This window comes from Mauremys mutica, chromosome 1 (genome assembly GCF_020497125.1).
Source record: "Mauremys mutica isolate MM-2020 ecotype Southern chromosome 1, ASM2049712v1, whole genome shotgun sequence".
Classification (NCBI taxonomy): Eukaryota; Metazoa; Chordata; order Testudines; family Geoemydidae; genus Mauremys; species Mauremys mutica.
Window position 1 is genome coordinate 94,124,909 of NC_059072.1, and position 20,687 is coordinate 94,145,595.

Below are 20,687 nucleotides of genomic sequence, written 5' to 3' on the forward strand. Positions count from 1 at the left end.
GATGACTGGCAGATATCTAAGGTCTCACCAATTTTTAAAAAGGCTCCAGAGGTGATCCTGGCAATTACAGGTCTATAAACCTAACTTCAGTTCCAGGCAAACTGGTCAAAACTACAGTAAGGAAAAGAATTATCAGATGCATAGATGAACACAATATGTTGGGGAAGAGTCAACTTGGCTTTTGTAAAAGGGAAATCATGTCTCATCAATCTATTAGAATTCTTTGAGGGGATCAACAAACATGTGAACAAAGGTGATCCAGTGGATATAGTACTTGGACTTTCAGAAAGCCTTTGATAAGGTCCCTAACCAAAGGCTCTTAAGCAAAGTAGGCAGTCATCAGGTAAGAGGGAAGGGTCTCTCATGGATCAATAACTGGTTAAAAGATAGGAAACAAAGGGCAGGAATAAATGGTCAGTTTTCACAGTGGAGAGAGGTATAGTGGGGTTCCCCAAGGATCTGTACTGGGACCAGTGCTGTTCAACATATTCATAAATTATCTGAGAAAAGGGGTAAACAGTGAGGTGGCAAAATTTGCAGATGATACAAAATTACTCAAGATAGTTAAGTCCAAAGCAGACTGCAAAGAGTTACAAAGAGGTCTCACAAAACTGGGTGACTGGGCAACAAAATGGCAGATGAAATTCAGTGTTGATAAATGCAAAATAATGCACGTTGGAAACCCTAATCCCAACTATACATAAAAATGATGGGGTCTAAATTAGCTGTTACCACCCAAGAAAGAGATTTTGGAGTCATGGATAGTTCTCTGAAAACATCCACTCAATGTGCAGCAGCAGTCAAAAAAAGCTAACAATATTGGGAACCATTAGGAAAGGGATAGATAATAAGACAGAAAGAATCAGAATCATAATGCCCCTATATCAATCCATGGTACGCCCACACCTTGAATACTGTGCGCCGCTCTGGTCACCCCATCTCAAAAAAGATATATTAGAATTGGGGAAAGTACAGAGAAGGGCAACAAAAATTAGGGGTATGGAACAGCTTCCATATAAGGAGAGATTAAAAAGATTTGAACTATTCATCGTAAAAAACAGATTACTAAAGGGGAATATGATAGAGGTCTATAAAATCATGAACGGTGTGGAGAAAGTGATCAAGAAAGTGTTATTTATCTCTTCATATAACACAAGAACCAGGGGGCACACAATGAAATTAATAGGTAGCAGGTTTAAAACAAACAAAAGGAAGTACTACTTCACACAAAGCACAGTCAACCTGTGGAACTCATTGCCAGGGGATGCTGTGAATGCCAAAAGTATAACTGGGTTCAAAAAAGAATTAGATAAATTCATGGAGGATAAGTCCATCAATGGCTATTAGCCAAGATCATCAGGAATGCAACTCCATGCTCTCGGTGTCCCTAAACCTCTAACTGCCAGATGCTGGGACTGGACAGTAGGATGGATCATTTGATAAATTGCTCTGTTCTGTTCATTTCCTCTGAAGCATCAGGGATCAGCCACTGTTGGAAGACAAGATACTGGGATAGATGGACCTTTGATCTGACCCAGTATGGCCATTCTTATGTTCCTCATTTTAGAAAGGGGAAACTGTGGCATGGAAAGGACAGACTCTTGGATGCTCAAAATTAAGCACCCTTTTGGATACTGAAATAGAAGTGGTCTGATATTCAGCCACAACAACCAGAGACATCAATGTGGGCGCGCTACACCTCTGAAATCCACACCTCATTTTATGTAAGATTTTAGGTGCCTAACTTCAGGAACCCTGGCTTGAAATTTTTGGCCTAAATAATTTACCTAAGGCTACAGGTGGTCAAAGTAAGGAACAGAAATTATATGCTCAGATCACTAAGCGACACCTCTGTCTACAGCACTGCCTGACAGGAATGGGAAAGAAAGGAGACATATTTTATCAATGAAAATGGAGCATTAGAGTCAGGAGAACCCTCATTTCCCTGGAAAGTCACAAAGAGGCTGCATCTTTGGACTGTGGACGGGCAAACATTGTAGTTCTTTTCTCCCCTGTCTGAACTCACAAAAGCTCTGAACTGGAATCAACGGGCAGCTCTAAGGAAAGTAGAGGCCTGGCTAAAGCTGTCTTGGTTGAAAAGGCAGAGTTTATCCATTACTGTGCTAGAATGCCTGGGGAACTAATAAGCCCTCTACATTGTGCCTCCCCCTCCCCCACAGCCTCATGCAAAGACACACATCCATGGATACATTAAACACCCCATCCTCTATGCAAATCCCTCCCCAACAAAGCATTCATCATATAAATACACACCTATGCAAATCTGCATGTAAATATACACATGCATGTATCATACAAACATTATTATTATATTTCTGAGCACCCCCAAAGTATGCAAGGCATTTGCAGAAACAAGTAAAGGCACAGACCCTGCCCTGAGAAGCCTACAGTCTGAATTCAGACCTGACACAACAAGTTAAGGCATGTGCACATCTTGCTGGTTCTATTAAATTAGGTTAGAGATATCCATCTGTGCACCAGAGAGACATCTTAATGCAAATATGTCATCTTATTCCTGAGCATACATACATCCACACATATATACACCATGCAATTACCCCCTCAACTATCGCCCACCCCCACACACATAGACTGCTTAGGAGAAAACACGCCATGGGAACTGGGGTCAGGTGACAAGTTTGATCCATTGAACCCATGTGATGAGGGCAGCTTTTGTATTTCCCCAAATGGAAACCAAGCTCTCTTTTCCATTCCAACCCTGGAGCTGTTTTTCCTGCCAGGGGAGATGTGGTCGAGGGGAAGGGACTCTCCCTGATCCTCGGGCCTCTGCATTGTCATTTATCAGTATCTGACTCCACAAAGGAGTGAGGGAGGCAAAAGACCCCTAATATTGCCCCCCCCCCACATAACTGCAACTGCACCAGAACGTACCCAGTGGGAGGATGACAAACAAGTGGGTTGAATCCTGGCTTGGAACATGGGCAGGAGACAGGAATGCTCCGCCCCAAAACATCACCTCCTGCTTTGCATCGTTTCTCTCTTCCTCATTTTAGTCTCTCCCTGTGTGGGCACAGGGGAGGGGATGGACGTAAAACCGGGTATGAGGTATCTTTTATTCCTTGTGGCTCTCTCTTCTCTTACCCAGACCACAAAAGGGAAGCAGTTGGTGCTGTGGGCTGCCCAGCGGTTGTGTTTGTTTGAGTAGGCGAGTATATTTCCACCTCGCGCACTAAACATGAAACATCATCTATGTTGGCAGGGAGGGAAAAAAAGAAATGTGCCCATTTCTATGCATTGTGAGAGGTGTATTCACGCACCTGCGCACCAACACGCGTGCGTTCGTGCACACACACAGTGTTTGGGCACTGCTTTAATACTGTCTGGTGATGTCAGAACTCAGGAATGCTGGCCCCCAGCAGTAGGTTTTTTTGGAGGGACTGTGATGGCATTTCTCACCTCCCTCACCAGGCTGAAGATGGCACCTGCCTGAGAGGACACACCCCTGCCTCCATTCAGCGCCCTGATGGAGTTTCCCGACCCAAACCCACATTCACAGCCCTGTCACTGTCCCCCTCTCCACCAACCTGCAGAAGCTCCTGAAACTCTTAACTGACTGCTTAACGGCAGGCACTGTCAAAGCAGCATGCATGATGATTCCTCACTGCCTGTAAAGGGAGGAACTACTTGATCCTGAACTCCCATCTTTCTCAACAATGTCAGGGGAAAGGTCACTAGAAACACTGACTTTGCATCTGATTCGGAAAGATCTGAGCTGTAAAGTGGAGTCCTTTTGGTCCCTCCACGTCTCCAATCACACCCATCTTTAAGGCCTGGGAGCCCTTCCAAGGGGAGTGTGGAAGTGGGAAGGTATTTGCCAGTTGGGAAGCAAGGATGCTAACCTATATGCATTTTCCCTGTGGGTCATCATAATTGCCTTGCAACCTTTAGAGAGATGGGCTAAACCAGGCGTGGCTTTGGTTTTTGTAAATTTCCATTGGCTGGGCCTGCGCATTTTGTAGTCCATCTCCCAAAGAATGGGGTGGGGCTGTTAAACAGTCCTAGTTTCGGCCCATCTCTAATTTACATCTTCATGGTGTGAAGGCGTAAGCCTCTTATACTGTCCTGCACATGTGAGGCTCTTGCGGGAGTGAAATGGTGCAACCATGGCAGTGAATTTCAGGATGGGTCACATGTCTTGGGTAAGCCCGTGGAAATGACAAGGTGATCAGCGTGGGTCTATCTCTCCCCATCAGCTGATGTGTAGGCCGGGAGAGAATGACTGTCTCTTACGGTATTTCCGACACTATTTATACATGTTGTGCTGATGGGCAAATTTTTCCATTACTTTGCCCAGAGGCTGCTGTTACTTGGGGGCTGGGGACTGTATGCCTCCTCTTCATGTCAGGGGATGGGTGGGTGAGACTGGTGCTAGTAGATGGTTAAAACATAGAGGGCAAGACTGTGTCACTGGAATCAAGTTAGCAAAGACTGAATGGGATGTTTTAGGGAACAGAACCTAAACAATATTTTTGTGCCCATGTGGAATGGATTCTGGGAGAGATGAAGGGGTTTTCCCTGACTTGTGAGAGAGCAGAATTGGTCCCTGGGGGACGGGTGGAAGGATCCTAAGAGGTTACCCATAGCTGGGCGTGGCACTGGAAGGGTTAAATGCATCTGCCCAGCCAAGGAACCAACAGCCCCTGGGGTTAAGTCAGAATGAGTCTCTTGCCAGGCTCTGCTGGGACTCGCCCGTCTTACTCCACGCTGAGGAATGTCACAGTGTCTCCCCTCACCATCCCCAATCTGAGTTTGAGGTAAAGAGAAACTTCTTCTTTTCGTACCTTGCTCTCCTCATCCTTCATGCACCCACCATGGTATAATGACACAGTGGCTATCAACCCATCCCTGGCACTGTGACCCCTCTGTTCTGATCAGCAATGAGGTGGCTGGGGAGTTTCATAACCTACCCCCTTTCCCAGGTAGAAGGGCAGAGAGCTCAGTGCCTTTCTGCATTTTCCTCCCCCAAATCGGAGGGTCTTCCCTTCCATCCTCTCTCCTGTGCCATTTATGTGGCACTACCCGGAAATGCAGAATCACAGCCTAAAAAGGAGGGGAGGAATTTCTTTCTCCTAGCCCCAAGGGTCTTTCTCAATCCTTTCCTCTCAGTTTCACAATCTTTGCTCCCTCGGGGCCATGCATTTGCTGTGCTACTAAATGAGGAGGAATGAGCTGCAATCTGTTGGAAGCCATGAATAGCCATAGGGATCACTGCAGAATGGCAGTGCATGCTCCATTCACTGCCCTTGCAGAGACCGATCACACTTTTCAGCACTCCCAGCTCCTGACAGCCCAGGGAATAGGACCTGGAATCTAACCTGAGTTTTCCATATAGCCCGGCGTACATATTTCTAACCCCAGAGCAGTGAACTGGCCTCTGCAGCACTCACTCTTCCCTCCCCACCCTAACACGGGTTGGCTCTATGCTAGATTGCCCTACTCAGTGTACATGTCCACAAGTGCAGGGGAGGGAGAGAGTCACAAAAAGTCACGAAAGCTTATGCCCAAATAAATCTGTTAGTCTCTAAGGTGCCACAAGGACTCCTCTTTTTTTTTTTTTTATAGTGAGTTAATGCATTTGGGTTTCCCCCTTGGTATCTTGGGGTTCAAATCTTACCATAGCAGAGGGCCAAGGACTGAAATAGATCTGGGCTCCCGGTCAGGACTGAGGGGCACGGGCAGAGCTGTGAGGGGGTCTCAGACTGAAATAACAGAGGGGACTGTAGGACAGGACTGAGCTATACGTAGAACATTAGCAGAGCTGCACGTGGATTCGTTTTGCATCAGCCAAGGCTGCTGACATCTGAAAGTAGGGAGGAAAATCTGACACATAATAGAGACGTGCTTAGAACTTACCATCACACTGTTCTGCCTCAACATAGGGCAGGCAAAGCCGCCACTGAGGAGACCCCACTGGCTTGCCCAGCACCTGCCCAGCACTGTACATCTCTTGCTTTCATGAGCACCAAAATCATGTGACAATGTTAAACAATCAAAGAAGCGTGCTTGTGTGTATGCGTCCGTCAGTGTGTGTCTGCCTGCAAGTCTCTAGCGTGATGGCTGTGCATGCAAGTACAGAACCTGGGGAAGGGAGGAACTCAGGGTGGGAGCAGAGAGAGGAACAAAATCACTGGGGTAGGAATTCCAGGGCCTTGCAGCAGCACAAGGTCAGGCCTCAGGCACTTGACAGCCAGCCAGGACTCCATCAAGACAAGAGACTTCTTTGATCTACCACAAAGCTAAAAGGAGATCATTAACCTACTCTAGACTAATACACCCCCCAACCTTCCCCCCCCCCTTGCTGCAATTGTAGGAAAATCCCTGGCTGCTCTGGTTGGCCCATGGGGAGACTCCACCTCCCACTGCCATTCCACCCTCCTCCCAGCCATATCACAGAATCAAGTGGCTGTGTTTGCTGGTAATTTCTGCATTGTGTGCCTTCCCTTCTTAGCTTCTAAGGGTCCCTCCCTCCCCCGCGTGTGCAGTTTCCTACTGGCAGAACTTCCTCAGCCCAGGCTCTGTGACATGGGGATGCTAGGACATCTTAGGTGAGCATTCCCCTCGCACAGAACCAACTCAGAGAGGTGGGGAGAGCATAACAAGCCTCACAACCAGGCATAGTCTCTCACAGCTCCCTCTCAGACTTGGCTTTGTGACGGGGAAGAAAGTAAGAAACCTCACAGCCCCGGCATGCAGTCCCCACTGCCAGAGGTGCTTCAGAGATACAGGTAGAGAATAAGGAGGCCTACAGCCTGGGCGTGCTGACATGCTTTAGTCAAACTGATAGCATCTGCAACAGGAAAAACTTGGCACCTAAAATTCCTTCTGTGATCAGAGAGTGGAGCTAATTCCTGTAATCCGGTCCCCAGTGAGTGGGCCTGCTTTTGCAATCCCTCTGCAGAGCACTGATCCATAAATGCTCCTCCAGTTTTCTCTCCTCCTCCTCCCTAGCTAGCAAGGTTGCATCTCTCCTCTTCCCACTAATTCCACCGAAGTCGTGCAGTCGTGTAGCACCTGCCTGCTGACCCCAGCAAGTGCCAGAGAGTTTAAAATAAAGTCTAATTTCCTACATGTATTAAGTATCAGGAAGCACCAGAGTCATCTGTACAGTGCAACATTCATCCACAGATGCATTTCTTGACAGGTGAAAACATTAAAAATCAATTCTGATCTCAGGTTACAAATACTTGGACTCACAAACAATCCATTTTCTACTATAAACTCCAGTGTGTGTGATACAAAAATAGTACCATACAGGAGGAATACAGAGCCTTTCACGTCTAGGTCACTGGTTCCAACTAGGGTGACCATCTGTCCCGAATTGCAGTCCTGAAATGCAGAGTTCAAGTCCCGGTTGTGGGTTGAATGACTCCAGGACAGCATTTGTCCTGGATTCCCTGCAGCACCACTGCACCTGCCCAAGGCTCGGAGGCAGCACCAGCCTCTTCATGGGGGTGGGGGGGGAGAGGGGGCTGAGGTGGGCCTTGGCCCTCCCTCACCACAAGGTCCCTCCCCCTGCTCCTCCTCTTCCCCCTGAGGCCTTGCCCCCTGGCCAGGCCAGAAGCTGGAATCGGGCCATGGTAAGAGCTGCCCAGGGACTCCAGCCACTGTGGGGAATACCCAGACCCTCCACCTGCCCGGGGCGGCGTGATCTCGGGCAACCTCGTACCCCGCCGAGGGCATGTGCAGGGTCTGGGGCTCCTCACAGTGGCCCGGGCTCCTTGGGCAGCTCTTACCACTGCCTGGTTCCAGGTTCTGGCCTGGCCAGGGGGCAGGGGGCAGGGCCTCAGGGGAGAAGAGGAGGATCAGGGGGTGGGAACTCAGGGGAAGAGGAGGAACAGGAGCAGGGCCAAAGAGGGGGGCAGAGCTCCTGCACGTGTCCTGCTTTTGCCTTTTGAAAAGATGGTCACCCTAGTTCCAACCCAGATCCAGCTTGGTAATTATCAGAAGTCGTCATCATATGACAGCTGTTTGGTGGCCCCTGAATGATACGAGTTTATGGCCTCTCAGCTGTGTGTCTTGTGGGAAGATGCCTACATCACAAAAAACACCATGAAAACTGGCATTAGCTGGCTCCCTTATTGGCAGCCTCAGCAGAAAGGCCAAGGATTTAGTGGGCCGGGAAATTGCACTTCTCTTCTCATCCCTAAAAATGGTCCCTAAAGGTCAGATCTGAAGCCCACTGGTAACAGGGAAGGGGGAACAGCATGTGGGGTGAAACGTGCATTGCCATTGCCTGTGTGGTACCTGCTCTGTGGATAAACAGAGGAGTCATTGTCTCTAGAGTCATCAATCTGGCACTTTTCCCCAGCACTAAACTGAAATGAAATGTTATACCCTGAAAGCGGTTGAGCAAAGAATAACCTCGGTAAGAGAGCATTCACCAGAGCCCAGGTACATGCATCTCACTAATAATCATAAAACATTAAAAAACTCTACATTTCATTAACACATGGGGCCAAATTCTCCTCTCAGTTACAACGGGGCAGCCCACTGAGGGACACCGGGCCGGGGCTCAGCTACCACTCACTGCACAACAACCCAATTAGGCAAGCAGCTGAAAGGCCAACTTTTCACACATGAGTACTCCAGAATAAAGAGAGCATGGAGCTAACCAAACAGTTGGGTAATACTTTTCTCTGTTTCTGTTCCTATTATTTTGGAAACGTATTTTAATAAGTACTTGCTTTCCCATGCCTCTACTCTGTAGTCCTGCAGGGCAGTCACAGGGACCAATTCCGAGTTGGTGTAAGTGGCTGAGATTTCACTGAGCTCAATGGAATTGCACTCATTTACACAAGCTCTGAATTTGACCTGTAACCTGGTGTTTGTAATGTCAGCATTCAAGGTTTATGACATTGAAATCCAATTATTATGACATCACAGCCCAACACCATGGAAATAACTGTGATGTCATACTGCAGAGTTTGTGACTTTGCTGCTGGATCAAACAGGAGTAGCAAATTGGTCTGTGAAAGAGGAGTCAGTCTCCCTTTCCACTCCTTTTTTTTTTAACAGTGCCCAGATGTGCACATAATTGGCCAATGGGATTTAAAAACAAACAAACCCCACAGAACATCTGATAGATCATGTGAGTGAGTTTCATAACAGAGGGAAATATTGGGAAGGTTTTCTCTGATATTTTTAAAACTACTCTGGTACTGTATGCACCAGGACTGCCAGCCACCTGGTGATGTCACACAATCTATCCCTTTATAATGAAACTTCCCTGACTGTTGGCAAAGTATTTAGGGTTCTTCAGCGTGTAATGCTATTGCAGACTTCATTCCGCAGACCACTTTGTAAGAGGCAGAGTTTCTCTCACTTCCCTCCTCTCAGATTTCCCATCCCACACTTTCATGGCAGCTTTCCTCTCTCCATTTGGCTGGTTCCCTACCTCTCCCTCCCACTGCCACCTTCCCCTTCCTCACCATAATTAGAGCTGTTTGTGCAGGATTGGCATTCAATACCTGTGTAACACTTGTTTCCTACTTTGTTATTGTCTGGTAGGGGGACCCCATCCCAGAAGACATTTACAAGATAATGAGTGACAGCTCGGTGCGCTCCAGGAGTGACCTCCAGCGTGCCCTGCAGATAGACTCCGTAGGTAAATCTCCTCTACACCAAACACTCCTCTTCCTTCCTTAAATCTCATGGTGGGAGTACCTCTCTTTTTCCAGCAGGTACACTGGCAAGGCGTACTCACTCTAAATATAGAAACATGTTAGTCTCTAGGTGCCAGTCTATCAAGCTATACTGCAAAACTCAGTTACAATAGGGCTGGGTGCTGGGGAGATTTAAATAGCCTGGTGCATGGAATGAGGAGCGTGAGAAAAACCCAAGCAAGCTTCTCAGCTAGGAGATGCCCAGAGAGGTGGTTGGAGTGGAACATGAGTAGATTAAGAGGCGCACAAGCGGGTGAGTGAACTAGCTCATGGGCTGATGCAAAGGCACATAGGTGAATGAATGAAGTGGGCTTTGAGGAGATGCACAAGTGGATGAATAGACTGATCCATGGGAAGACAAAAAGACAGACTAGTGGGTGGTTGGGAGTGGGCCAGGTGAGCTGATAGCACTCATCTAGAAGCAGGTGGAAATATGTGCAGGGAGAGAGGGGATGAGAGAGCTGGTCCCCAAGTAGAATAGATAGGGAGGGGCACAGGCAGGTGTTTGGACTGGTTCCCAGGTAGACCCTTCTATGAGATGATAGAAAAGGGAAGAAGGACGTGGGATTGTGTCAGGCCGACTAAGCTGGTGGTGGGGTTGGAATTGCTTTGCCATTTTCTGTGGGTAATAGCTCAGAGTTTGCAGTGCTTGGGAACCCCTGGCCAGGACTGAAGTCACAGAGCAGCAGCAGCAGCCCAGGGAGCAAAGTGTGGAGGGATTGGCACGTGTGGGAATGGGACCATGTGTCACGGTCGCCAGGCTGGATCAGGAATTTATTTATAAACGGTCTCTTCAGAGTGAATTCCATTCTATTCTAACCTCTGCTCCCGCCCGTCCCCCTCCACCCCCCTCTCCTTCTCTCTTGTGTTTTGTCTGTTTGTAGCTTTGTAATCCTTGCCGAGACACTATCTACGGGGGAACAGAATTTCCTGCTTTTGTTTCCTATGCCAGTCGGACCACTGGCACGTTCTCAAAAGCATTCCCGCTCCCTTTCAAAATGGCCTGGGAGGGGACGGGGAAGGGGGGAGAGAACCAGCTGTGGGCTGCTATTGTTTTCCTTAAAAAGAGGCGACGAGGTTCCCCCCCCCCCAGTTCTTCTTCTGCGTCCATGAGCCACACAATGGGGCAGCTTCCAAAATTAGCAGCACTGCCTTTTGCAAGCCTGGGTCCCCACCCATTAGCAGCAGCAGCAATGGCCTATCGAGAAGAAGGGGAGGAGGAGGGGGGGCCTCAGTTTTCAATAGAAGATTTGTTTCAAGTCAACAGTGTTGCTATTTTTTTCTCATCAACTCAACCTTTATGCAAAAGGCAACCCCCACCCTCGCCTGATAAAATTCCAGAGAATGCAAGATGGAGGGGGGAGGGGGAGAGACAGAGAAGATGTGTGCAGTCTGTCATGTCCTATAGCTTACGTAAGGGATACATTTCTGTTCCAGTGACTACCCACTCATATACTTAAGAAATGAAACAGGATTCTCTTGGGAGACCAGGGGTCTGGGAATAGGCTATGGAGCCTTTCAAACCCAGGTCATTGGTTCCACGCTAAACCCAGATTAGGAAAGACTGGATGACACAGGGGATCACATATGGGACTGAAAGCTTTCATACCCAAGTTATAGATTCCAATCTGCCCTCAAGTAGTTAGTGACTGCATGTCATTCCTGTTTGCTGGCCTATGTGAAATCAGCTTGGTGCTGTCACCACAGGCTGGCAGCCAGGTGTTCACAATATCCACCGATGATGGCTTGTTAACGTGTGGACTGAACAGAGACCAAATGCCCCTCTCACCCTTAAAAAGTGGCCTTCCCAGGGCAGGAGTGAAGTGCATTATGGGGAGTGATAGGTGTGGGAAGCTTGCTCTGCTATTGTGCCTGATAAACAGAGATCTTCAGTCCAGCGCCTTTTCCCAGTCCTGAATTCACTTTAATACAGTAACTCCCCGGAGGCTCATGTCCATTCTGCCTCCCATTGCAGCTACACCAGGCCACAGAAGGAGACAGCTGCCGCTGGGTGGGAGCTGTCTCTGAACACTGCTCTAGTCTGGGGCTCAAGAGGGGCCACTTATTAGAGAAACCCATAGAGACTATGAGAATTTCTCTGTTCAGCACTTCCTATGGGAAAGCAGTGGGATGGGGGTACTGGGAACTGGGCTGACTGCTACCAGTCCTCCTCCCTTCCCCCCCAACTACCCCCAGCACCTGAGTTTTAACTGACAGTAGTAGAGAGGAAGAGTTATTTTGAACTCATTTTTCAATTCTCCTGCCAAAAAAGTTGACTACCTCAAATGAACGCGGTGGGTTGGGAGAGAGAACACAAGTACCTCACTGCCACGTCATCTAATGCACCTGCATCCTGACCTCCCGCCCCCCTGCCATTTCAGTCCTGGGTCCTCCACTCAGCTCTGCCATTGCCCCCTCAGTCCTGCTCCATAGCACCCTTTGTTATTCCAGTCCTAGGACAAACACACAACTCTACCACTGCACCTCAGTTTTCATCCGCAGCACCTCCTGCTAATGCAGCCTTGCTCCTCACCCTCCACTCCTGCTCAGCTGATTCACCTGAATCTCCCTCTGCTATGCCACGTACATTCCAAATAGCTCTGCTAAAGTGCATCTCACTCTTGCCCTAGAGTATCTTCTGCAAATCCAGTCCTGGGCCTCTCTTTAACAAGATATGCCAGTTACTGTGACTGGAGCAGTATGAGGAGGTGAACAAACGCAGAGTCTCCTCACACTCATTGCACTTGTGACCTGAGCTGGGACTTGAACCTAAAACTCTGGACGGGACATGCTAGTGCAGTAACGAGACCGATGAATCACCCAAATGCTGCCTCCTCTGTCACTTGCTTCCCACATCATTGCCTCACTTTTTTAATCTCATTGTCTTATTTGGCTCTGTCCTTCTCTTGCAGAAGAGGATGGCTCCAATTTGGACCTGAACTCAACCCGAGCCCATCCTGGTCAAAACTTGCCTCGAGGGAGACGAAGTCTAGGTGAGTGATAGACTCAGACCTAACTTCTGTGCAGGAGTTTCAGTGTAAGTGGGAGATTAGGTATACAGATACATGGGTCTGTACAGTCTGCATCTGTGTCCACCATGAGTGTATGAATGTGCCCGTGCATGTTTAAGTGTGTGTCACTGTGCGCGTGTGCACTTAGCCATGTAAGTGTGTTTGTGTTAGGGAGTCTGTCTCTGCCTCTATGCTACCAAATGTAGTCTCCTTCTTTCAGCATTGCTGTAACTGCCCCAGTGCCAGGGGCAGTGCAGACAGCAGGGTGCAGTCATTTCCAGCACTGTGTCCTGATGCCCTCCTCTGGCTGGGGCTTTGGACTTGGTGCTGGCAATGCCTGAGCCATGTCTGCATTAGCTTTCATTTCATAGCTCGTACCAGGGCTGGAAAACAAGAGCGAGATATGCTATTGTAGACACGTCTTGTGTCAGTCAGTGACTAACACTGTGTGTCTGCCGAGTGTGATACTGTCCTAAGCAAACGCAGAGACTGCTATTAATTGTTAAGTATTGAAATTAGCTGAAATAATTCAGCAGAGCAGAATGATAATGGACCAGGCCTGGTGCCCTAGCAATTGTTATTTGCACTTTTTGATTCCCAGTCCCATCCTCTAGCTCCAGCAGGGCCTGAAAGTGTTGCAGAGGCCAAGCATTCGGCACCTGAAGTGGAGGAGCTGGTGTTTGGAAGCAGGAGACATCATTCTGCAGCAAATCACTCTGTCTCGTTAGGCAGCTGCACTGACTAGCTCCTGTCCTTTCTGGCCAGAGATGTTAGCTGAAGTTATCATTATTTATTATGTACCATCAGGATGCTTGGCCCTTTGAAGGAGACAGTGAGTGGCATTGAACGGGTGTAGGATGGGGAAAGAATATATATCTGTAGCTGCAGGAGAGTGTAAGCCTTTGTCAGATAACATAGTGGGGTTGCATCAGGTTTCTGGGAGTAGCCTGTGAAGCCTATTTCACCATTTTTCTCTTGGGCCCTTCTATTTGCAGTGGTAGATGCTGAGCCAGCAGTACTCGCAGAGTGCAAGACACGGACGGAGGTCTTTGAAATCTCCCGGAGCATGGTAGATTCCACCAATGCCAACTTTGTGGTGTGGCCGCCGTGTGTGGAGGTGCAGCGGTGCTCTGGGTGCTGCAACAACCGCAATGTGCAGTGTCGCCCCACGCTGGTCCGTGTGCGGCATGTCCAGGTACACAAGAATCCTCTATCCTCTCCCTCCCACTTCCTTCCTTCTCTCATGGCCCCTCCACTAAACACACAAACCAAGTGGGGGGATTGCCTGTGGTCATACAAGTGAGGGGCTAACCGTGCTGGCCTCTCCATCACCACCCTGACAATGCACCTCAGGCCAAACACGTGCACTGAGACAGCATCCTCTCCTCCTCTCCTTGCCCCTCTGTGATCTTCCTGCCTAGCCCGGCTGTAAACAGACACCTGATAGCTGACCTCTTGCTCTGATCATGCTAGCTTGTCAGTTAATAGTGATCTCCACGCTTCCTCCCAGACAGCTCATTTAAAAATATAATCCTCCCCTGCAAATCTTCTGCCTGACCTGTGAGAGATTCCCTCAGGCCCTGGGCAGGCCGGGGTGTGTGTGTGTGTGTGTGCACACTCACACAGTCTGCTCTATCAGGAAATTCCTTTCTCAGAAAAGCCACTCTGAATGAGGGAGAAATAAGAGAGAGGGGGAGAAATAGGAGTTGTTTTTGTGGAAAAAGCAAAGGTCAGGGCAAAAGTCAGCCAGGAAAAGTGACCCGGAAATGGCTTCTCTGAGGTTTCTGTATTGTGTGGTTGGAAATGTTTGTCTAGTGAGCAGCGTGTGGTCTGAAGCGTGTGGAGTGGGGCTTTCAAGGAAAGATAAACAGCCAGTAGGTTTGATCAGTGGTTGAGTGATGTTGCCAGGGCCAGTGCATTGGGAGCATTTCAGTTCCAGACTCAAAGCAGTGATAGTATTTATAGCCTGCAGACCTCTGCAGGGAATGTGGTTTTGTTAGATAAGCTAAACTAGGTCAGGCCTGGTCAGTATTTGAATGGGAAACCACCAACGCAAACTCAGAGACTGTAGGATATGCTGCTGGAGATCTAGTAAGAGGTGCTCTTCCTTCTGAGGGTACGGCTACACTGCAGCTGGGAGGTGTAGTCCCAGTGCAGATAGATATACAGTCCCTAGCTCTGATTGAACTAGTGATCTAAAAATAATAGCCCGGCTGCAGCAGCTCGGGCTAGCTCTTAAGTACAATCCCATCCAAGAGCCTAGGTACGTACTCTGGCTCTTTTTAGCGCACGAGCGCCATCAGAACTAGCCTGTGTACATCTGTTTCAGCTGAATCAGTGATGCAAGGGCTGCAGAATGGTTCTCGGAAGCATTGTGTTGCCAGACATGCAGCCTTTCACATGAGACGAGAGCCCTGTGCCACTGTTAGTCATTAAAAATCATGAGACAAATTCAGACATGGCTCCACTGAAGTTAGTAGAGTTGTGCTTGTTTGCATTAGGTCTGAATTTCTCCTTTCTGCCATGTGGTTTTTGCACAGTAAGGGTTTTAACTCCAATATGATATCTCAATTCAGTTAATTACATTCTGCCTACCCCAAAACTTCCTCTGTCAAATCGATCAGACCCAGCATTGTTCTGTATTTCTTTTCCCAGTTGTGTAATGTTTTTGGGCACTGTTCATGTTTCATGCAAGAAGCAGCTGTAAGTCAGGATTGGGTGAAGTGATTCTCTATGTACAAAGTCAAAGTCAGACCTGCCTGGCTATGTTCTACTCCACTGAAATCAGTGAAAGTTGCACCAAACTGTACCAGGCCTGGGTTTGATCCGTGGATTTTAAAGTGCTTTTGGACCCTTTGGGAAGAAGGGCAATAGAGAAATAAAGGTAGTATCCATGTTGATATAGTGGTAGTTGTAGCTGTATTTATATTTTAGATGAGTTTGTTTTTATTCTTGCCCAATAGGTAAACAAGATAGAATTTGTCCAGAAGAAGCCAAACTTTAAAAAAGCCATTGTGCCCTTGGAGGATCACCTGGAGTGTCGATGTGAGGCACTGTCATCTCAGCCCTCCGGTCGCGGTCGGCCAGGTTCACGTGAACACAGAGGTAAGGCTGCTGGTACTAGAGAAAGAGAGAGGGAAATGCTGCAAGATGAGACAGAGGGCCAGAGCCTCAGCTGCTGTGAATCAGCACAGCGCCGGTGAAGTCCAGGGAGCTTTGCTGATTTCCAGTGGCTGAAGATTTTGCCTAGAGTATTGCTTGCGAGAGAGGGGCAAAAATGGGGGGAAATGGAGGAAGGGAAGAGGGTGAGAAAGACAGAGAGAGGAAAGTATGGAATGGGGAAGAGGGAACGAGCAGAGAGGAAAAGGAGAGTGGAGAAATGAGGAGAATAGATGAAGTGAGGAAGAACGGAGGGGAAGGAAGAAGAGGCTCTTCGGCTCTCTTGCTGTAGAGATGGTGGGGAGGGAGTGGTGTTTCCAGCTGTCTCAGCTGCTGCTCATGGCATGATACGCTCCCATCTCTGTTTTGGCAGGTAAGTCACCATCGATTACTGCAGCCCCTGTTTCGGTGAGACAACGAGCGCGCCAGCTGCCAGCGCGAAAGAGAAAACATCGGAAGTTCAAGCATGTCCACGATAAGAAAGTGCTGAAAGAAATCCTCACAGCATAGAGGTGCTGGCTGTGGACAGAGTGCAAGGCAGGTAATAGCAACAACTGCCACAGGAGGGGGGGCACTTTGGGAAGTGAGCCAGTCTGCTCTTCTAGTCATGGGGAATCCCCTTCCCACACACAAGCACTGCCCATGCACCCCAACTGCTACCCACAGCACCTGCTACTTCAGCCCTGGGCCTCACACACAGTTCTGCCTGGGAAGCTCAGTTCTGGAGCTCTTGTTATTCCAATGTAGGGCCAAGGTGCTCAATAGTGCCAAATTGTGTGATCTAATGAAGTAACAGGACTAGGCTGGTACTCACCAAATTCATCCCACTTATGATTTATCACACTTGAACTCATTCTTGCAGAGGTGAAAAGTTTATGCATTATTCCCACTTTGCCACTGAGCCCCACTCTACAACCTACCTTGGAGCTGAACAACAAGCCCATTCCCTCTATATCTAAAAACCACTGGAGACCATATTATTTGTCTATTATGTGGAGTTTGCGCTGATCTTCCTTCATGAATTGAGTTTCCACTGGAAAAGGAGAATTAATGTCCATTTTGTATTCTCTGTTGCGGGATTGCTTTTTTTAGTTTTTTGGTTAAAATGGTGGAAGGACACAAAAGGAGCAGCACTTTGATGAGTCTCACTGTCCTAACAGGAAGTCTGAGAACATAACAAAGGTTAAAAAAAGCAAAAGGAGAACTGGAGTCTCGGAATTAAATCTGGAGCCATTCAATTCTAGGGACCTGACTCTTCTCTCACTTACAGTGATGTAAATCAGGAGTAACTCCATGGACTCCAATGGAATTTCACTGGTGTAAAGTCAGTATGAGTTAAAGGAGAATTGGGCCTTGGGTTCTCAATAGGCTAGGCCTTTTGAGACAGAGAGAGAGAACTGTGGTCTGAGCACAGAAACTTGGAGCCAGGAGTCTTCCAATTCCATCTTTAGCACTAGGGCTGCTCTGGGTTTTGTGTTCTTCTGCCATTTTAACCAAAAAATACTCCTATGGTCCCTGACGAGCCCAAGAATCCAAATGCAAAGGTGATGTGCTGCTATTTTTGCTCCTGTACCAAGCTTAGCTTGGTCTGTCCTGGAGATAAATAGAAGACTTCAGTGGCTTGGTCTCCAAGGCTATTAATGTGGAGTAGGAATAGTAGAGCAAGATGGGTTCTTATTCTTATTCTAATTCAGTGTCTGTGTTTGTTTCATTTTTAGGTTTATTTAATATACAGTAAAACCTGCCTTAGAGATCACCTCTGAAGAGAAACCACCTGTCACGAGCAACTACTTGCAGAGGCCACAGAACACAACCACTCTCTGGTGTGCCCACCTTGGAAGAGAGACCACCTCTTACAAGTGACCACTTTTGCTAACTTCCATGAATGGTCGCTCTTGGCAGGTTTTACTGTATTTTCTGTATTGCCCCCATGGGGTCTTCAGAGTGATAACTCTTCCTCTCTGTTGGTCTGTCTCGGTGCCCGAGTCGGACGGCAAATGGTGCTTCCCTTTCCAGGACCGGACCTTCTCCCTCGATTTCCCTCTCTTCATTTATTAACAACATTTTAAAGTTTTCAAAAAAAAACAAACAAAAAACAAAAAACAAAAAACCACGTCACTGGAACAGGATGGTGCCTTTCCTACTGCAGAGACTAGAACGGCAAATGGGGAAAAGAAAAATGGGTCAATTTTCCTTTGAGGGGGAAAATGGGGGGGAATGGGAGCAATTTTCTTCCTTTCCCCTCTTCTTCTTGGTGAGGGTGCGGGACCCTGGCTGAGATCAATGATTGTGATGGACATGTTTTAAAGCAGGCAGACCTCAAATTAAGAGAGGAAACCAATGACGGAAAATGCACTAAGGACTTTTATTGTTCCGTCTGGACAGATTTTTTTTGTGTGTGTGTATATATATTATTTTAAAAACCACTAAAATGTACAACATCTCGGGGAACAGAAAAAATGAAAGCAAAATGCATTTATCCCATCCACCCCTGGTGCAGACTGGAAGACTTTTGGGGCAGTGGGAAGGAGTGGACAGCTGGCAGAATCATTCTCCCTTCTCCCGGCCCCCTGACAAAGGATGCTGTCTTTGCACATGGCAGTAGAGGGTTCGACTTTCCAGTCTAGGATTTGGGTTACTGTTTAATTCACTTGTATGTGTGTGTGTGTATATATATATATATATATATATATATATATATATATATATATATATATATATATATGGTTTTAAAATGGATTTGTTCCCTGGTGGGAGGAATCTGCAGGCATGTTTGTGCATCAGCTCAGGTGGGCTAGAAGAAAAGCAAACTTTCCATGGCTTTCCCCAGTGTGTGTGGGGTGCAGAATAGGGTGCACGGAGCAATGTCCCTCACACTCTTTCCCCCTGCTCACAACTCCCCTGCAGGATACAGAGAGACAACACAATCAACCAACGAAATACAGGCTTAGAAACATTACTTCATCAGAAGAAACTATAATTGGCTGTGATCCTGAGGGCAGGATAATATTACACAGGAATATCTGAGAGCAGAATAACCCTTTCATGGATGTTTCTCATATCACACTCTCAGTTGCTCTCCCCATCTCTACTTCCCTGGCTCTCCCATTTTCCTCCCCTATTTTTCTCTCTCAAACACACACACGAGGATTTCCTTAACTTACATTAAAGCCCTTTTCAGTTTCAAAAGCTATAGATCCAAGGAACTTCTTGAGCGGTTGAAGGGGTCTGGGGTGAGGGCAAGGGGAGAAAGTGAACCTCTACTTCACAACAGTGATTAAAAACAGAAACAATCCCCTTTGGTGAAAGAGCATTGCTGACTGGTGTCCCGACCTCCACAGACATCTTAGAGAGCCTTAGAAGTCTAGGTGGCGGAGGACAAATGACTCTTCAGATAGGGACCACCTGTACACCCCCCCACACGCAATTATTAAGGACATTGTTATTTATCATATGAATTGCAGGAGGAGACCCAGTCATGGACCCACTGTGCTAAGCACTGTATAAACACACAACAAAAAACCTGTCCCTGCCCCAAAGAGCTTACAATGTAAGTTAGAGCTACAACTTTCCTTTCCCAGCTGCCTCTCCTTATTCCATTTCCTTTACTGTGATAGCTCCCTCTCCTGGGAGAATGAGGCAGAAGAAGGGGAAAGTATGCAGTATTCTCTCCAAGGGGAATAACCCCTCTCATGGTCACTCAGTACAGCATACACATTGGGACAGAGGAAACAAGGAGTAGGCTGGAGGTAATTTCGCCTTCATATTTGTGCCCTGTTGGCAAAGGTCCCATCCACCAAATTCAGGTCTCAGTGCAGGCAGAAGTACCACGGGGAAACTAGCAGCAGGAGAAAGGTGATGATGCAGCGGGATGGGGAGTGCTGTTCATCAGACAGGGGCTTACATCTCCCCTCATCTCAAACCCAGAGCTCCTCGCTGGCTGCCTGCTGCCAACATCCTTCTCTGCCTCTTGCACTCTGCTCCATTCACCCCACCCCACGACTTCTCAAGTCTTATGACACTTTGCTTTCCTGCTCCAAAATCTCCTTCCTGTGGTTTGTAAAGTTGGTGAGTTTTTTTGCTTTTTTTATTTTAATGTAAGATTAATTTATACTCAGTACTGTATTTAAAGTTGTAAAAAAAACAATACAAAACAAACAAACAAAACCCAAAACTCTCAACAAAGTGTTAAGCTTCTTCTGTATGCAAACTAAAAAAACAAAAAATGATCAGAGGTCAGATAGAGATTCCCAGCTCCTGCACTTTCATTTCTGGGACACTTTAACTGAGATTATAAAAGCAGCAACTAGAGAATGAACATTCACATTAGCTTTTCTAGTCCACCCCAGCCGCCAGCCAAGGCTGGATTTTTCCCTACTGTGTATTCCTCTGTACTTTGTCCAGTTTAGTTTTCAATGACTCAAGCACTTGGGATTTCTCATTCTAATAGGTCTCACCTTTAGCAATGTTTTCTGATGCCCAGCCAGACTTTCCCATTGCTCACTTTCATCCCATTATTCCAGGTTCTACTCCTTTGAACAACTCAAAACAATTCCTCTTCCTCTCTGGTGTTTACATTCTTCATAGGCTCCTAAACAGTTGACATATTCCCCCCCTTAGTCATCGTCTAGACATCTACAGCTCTTCTCTCATAAGGGTTCAGAAGGCCAATGTGTTTCCCCTTCCACTGGGTAAGGGAGGGGTTGCACATTCTGGCACCCATGTGTCATAGTGCTGCCCCATGCTACAGTGCAGTTAACACACATGTGGGTACAAACAGCCGCCTCAATCTGGGCTGTTCCACAGAGAACTG

The 20,687-nt window shown here is 47.5% G+C and overlaps 1 protein-coding gene across 8 annotated transcripts in view; it reads left to right on the forward strand.

The window, feature by feature from the left end:
* PDGFB (platelet derived growth factor subunit B) overlaps positions 1–20,447 on the forward strand; it is a 37,762-nt gene extending 17,315 nt beyond the window's left edge. For 7 of the 8 annotated variants that reach the window (XM_044984922.1, XM_044984926.1, XM_044984923.1 and 4 more), the window contains 6 exons: positions 9,550–9,646; positions 12,617–12,697; positions 13,711–13,910; positions 15,679–15,820; positions 16,248–16,415; positions 17,593–20,072. In XM_044984922.1, the coding sequence (XP_044840857.1) occupies positions 9,550–9,646; positions 12,617–12,697; positions 13,711–13,910; positions 15,679–15,820; positions 16,248–16,384 (657 nt within the window). In that variant the 3' untranslated portion in view covers positions 16,385–16,415; positions 17,593–20,072. Of the gene's footprint in view, positions 1–9,549; positions 9,647–12,616; positions 12,698–13,710; positions 13,911–15,678; positions 15,821–16,247; positions 16,416–17,592 lie in introns of all 8 variants that reach the window. The other variant, XM_044984935.1, reaches the window with a different exon arrangement.
* The last annotated feature ends 240 nt before the right edge of the window (positions 20,448–20,687 follow it).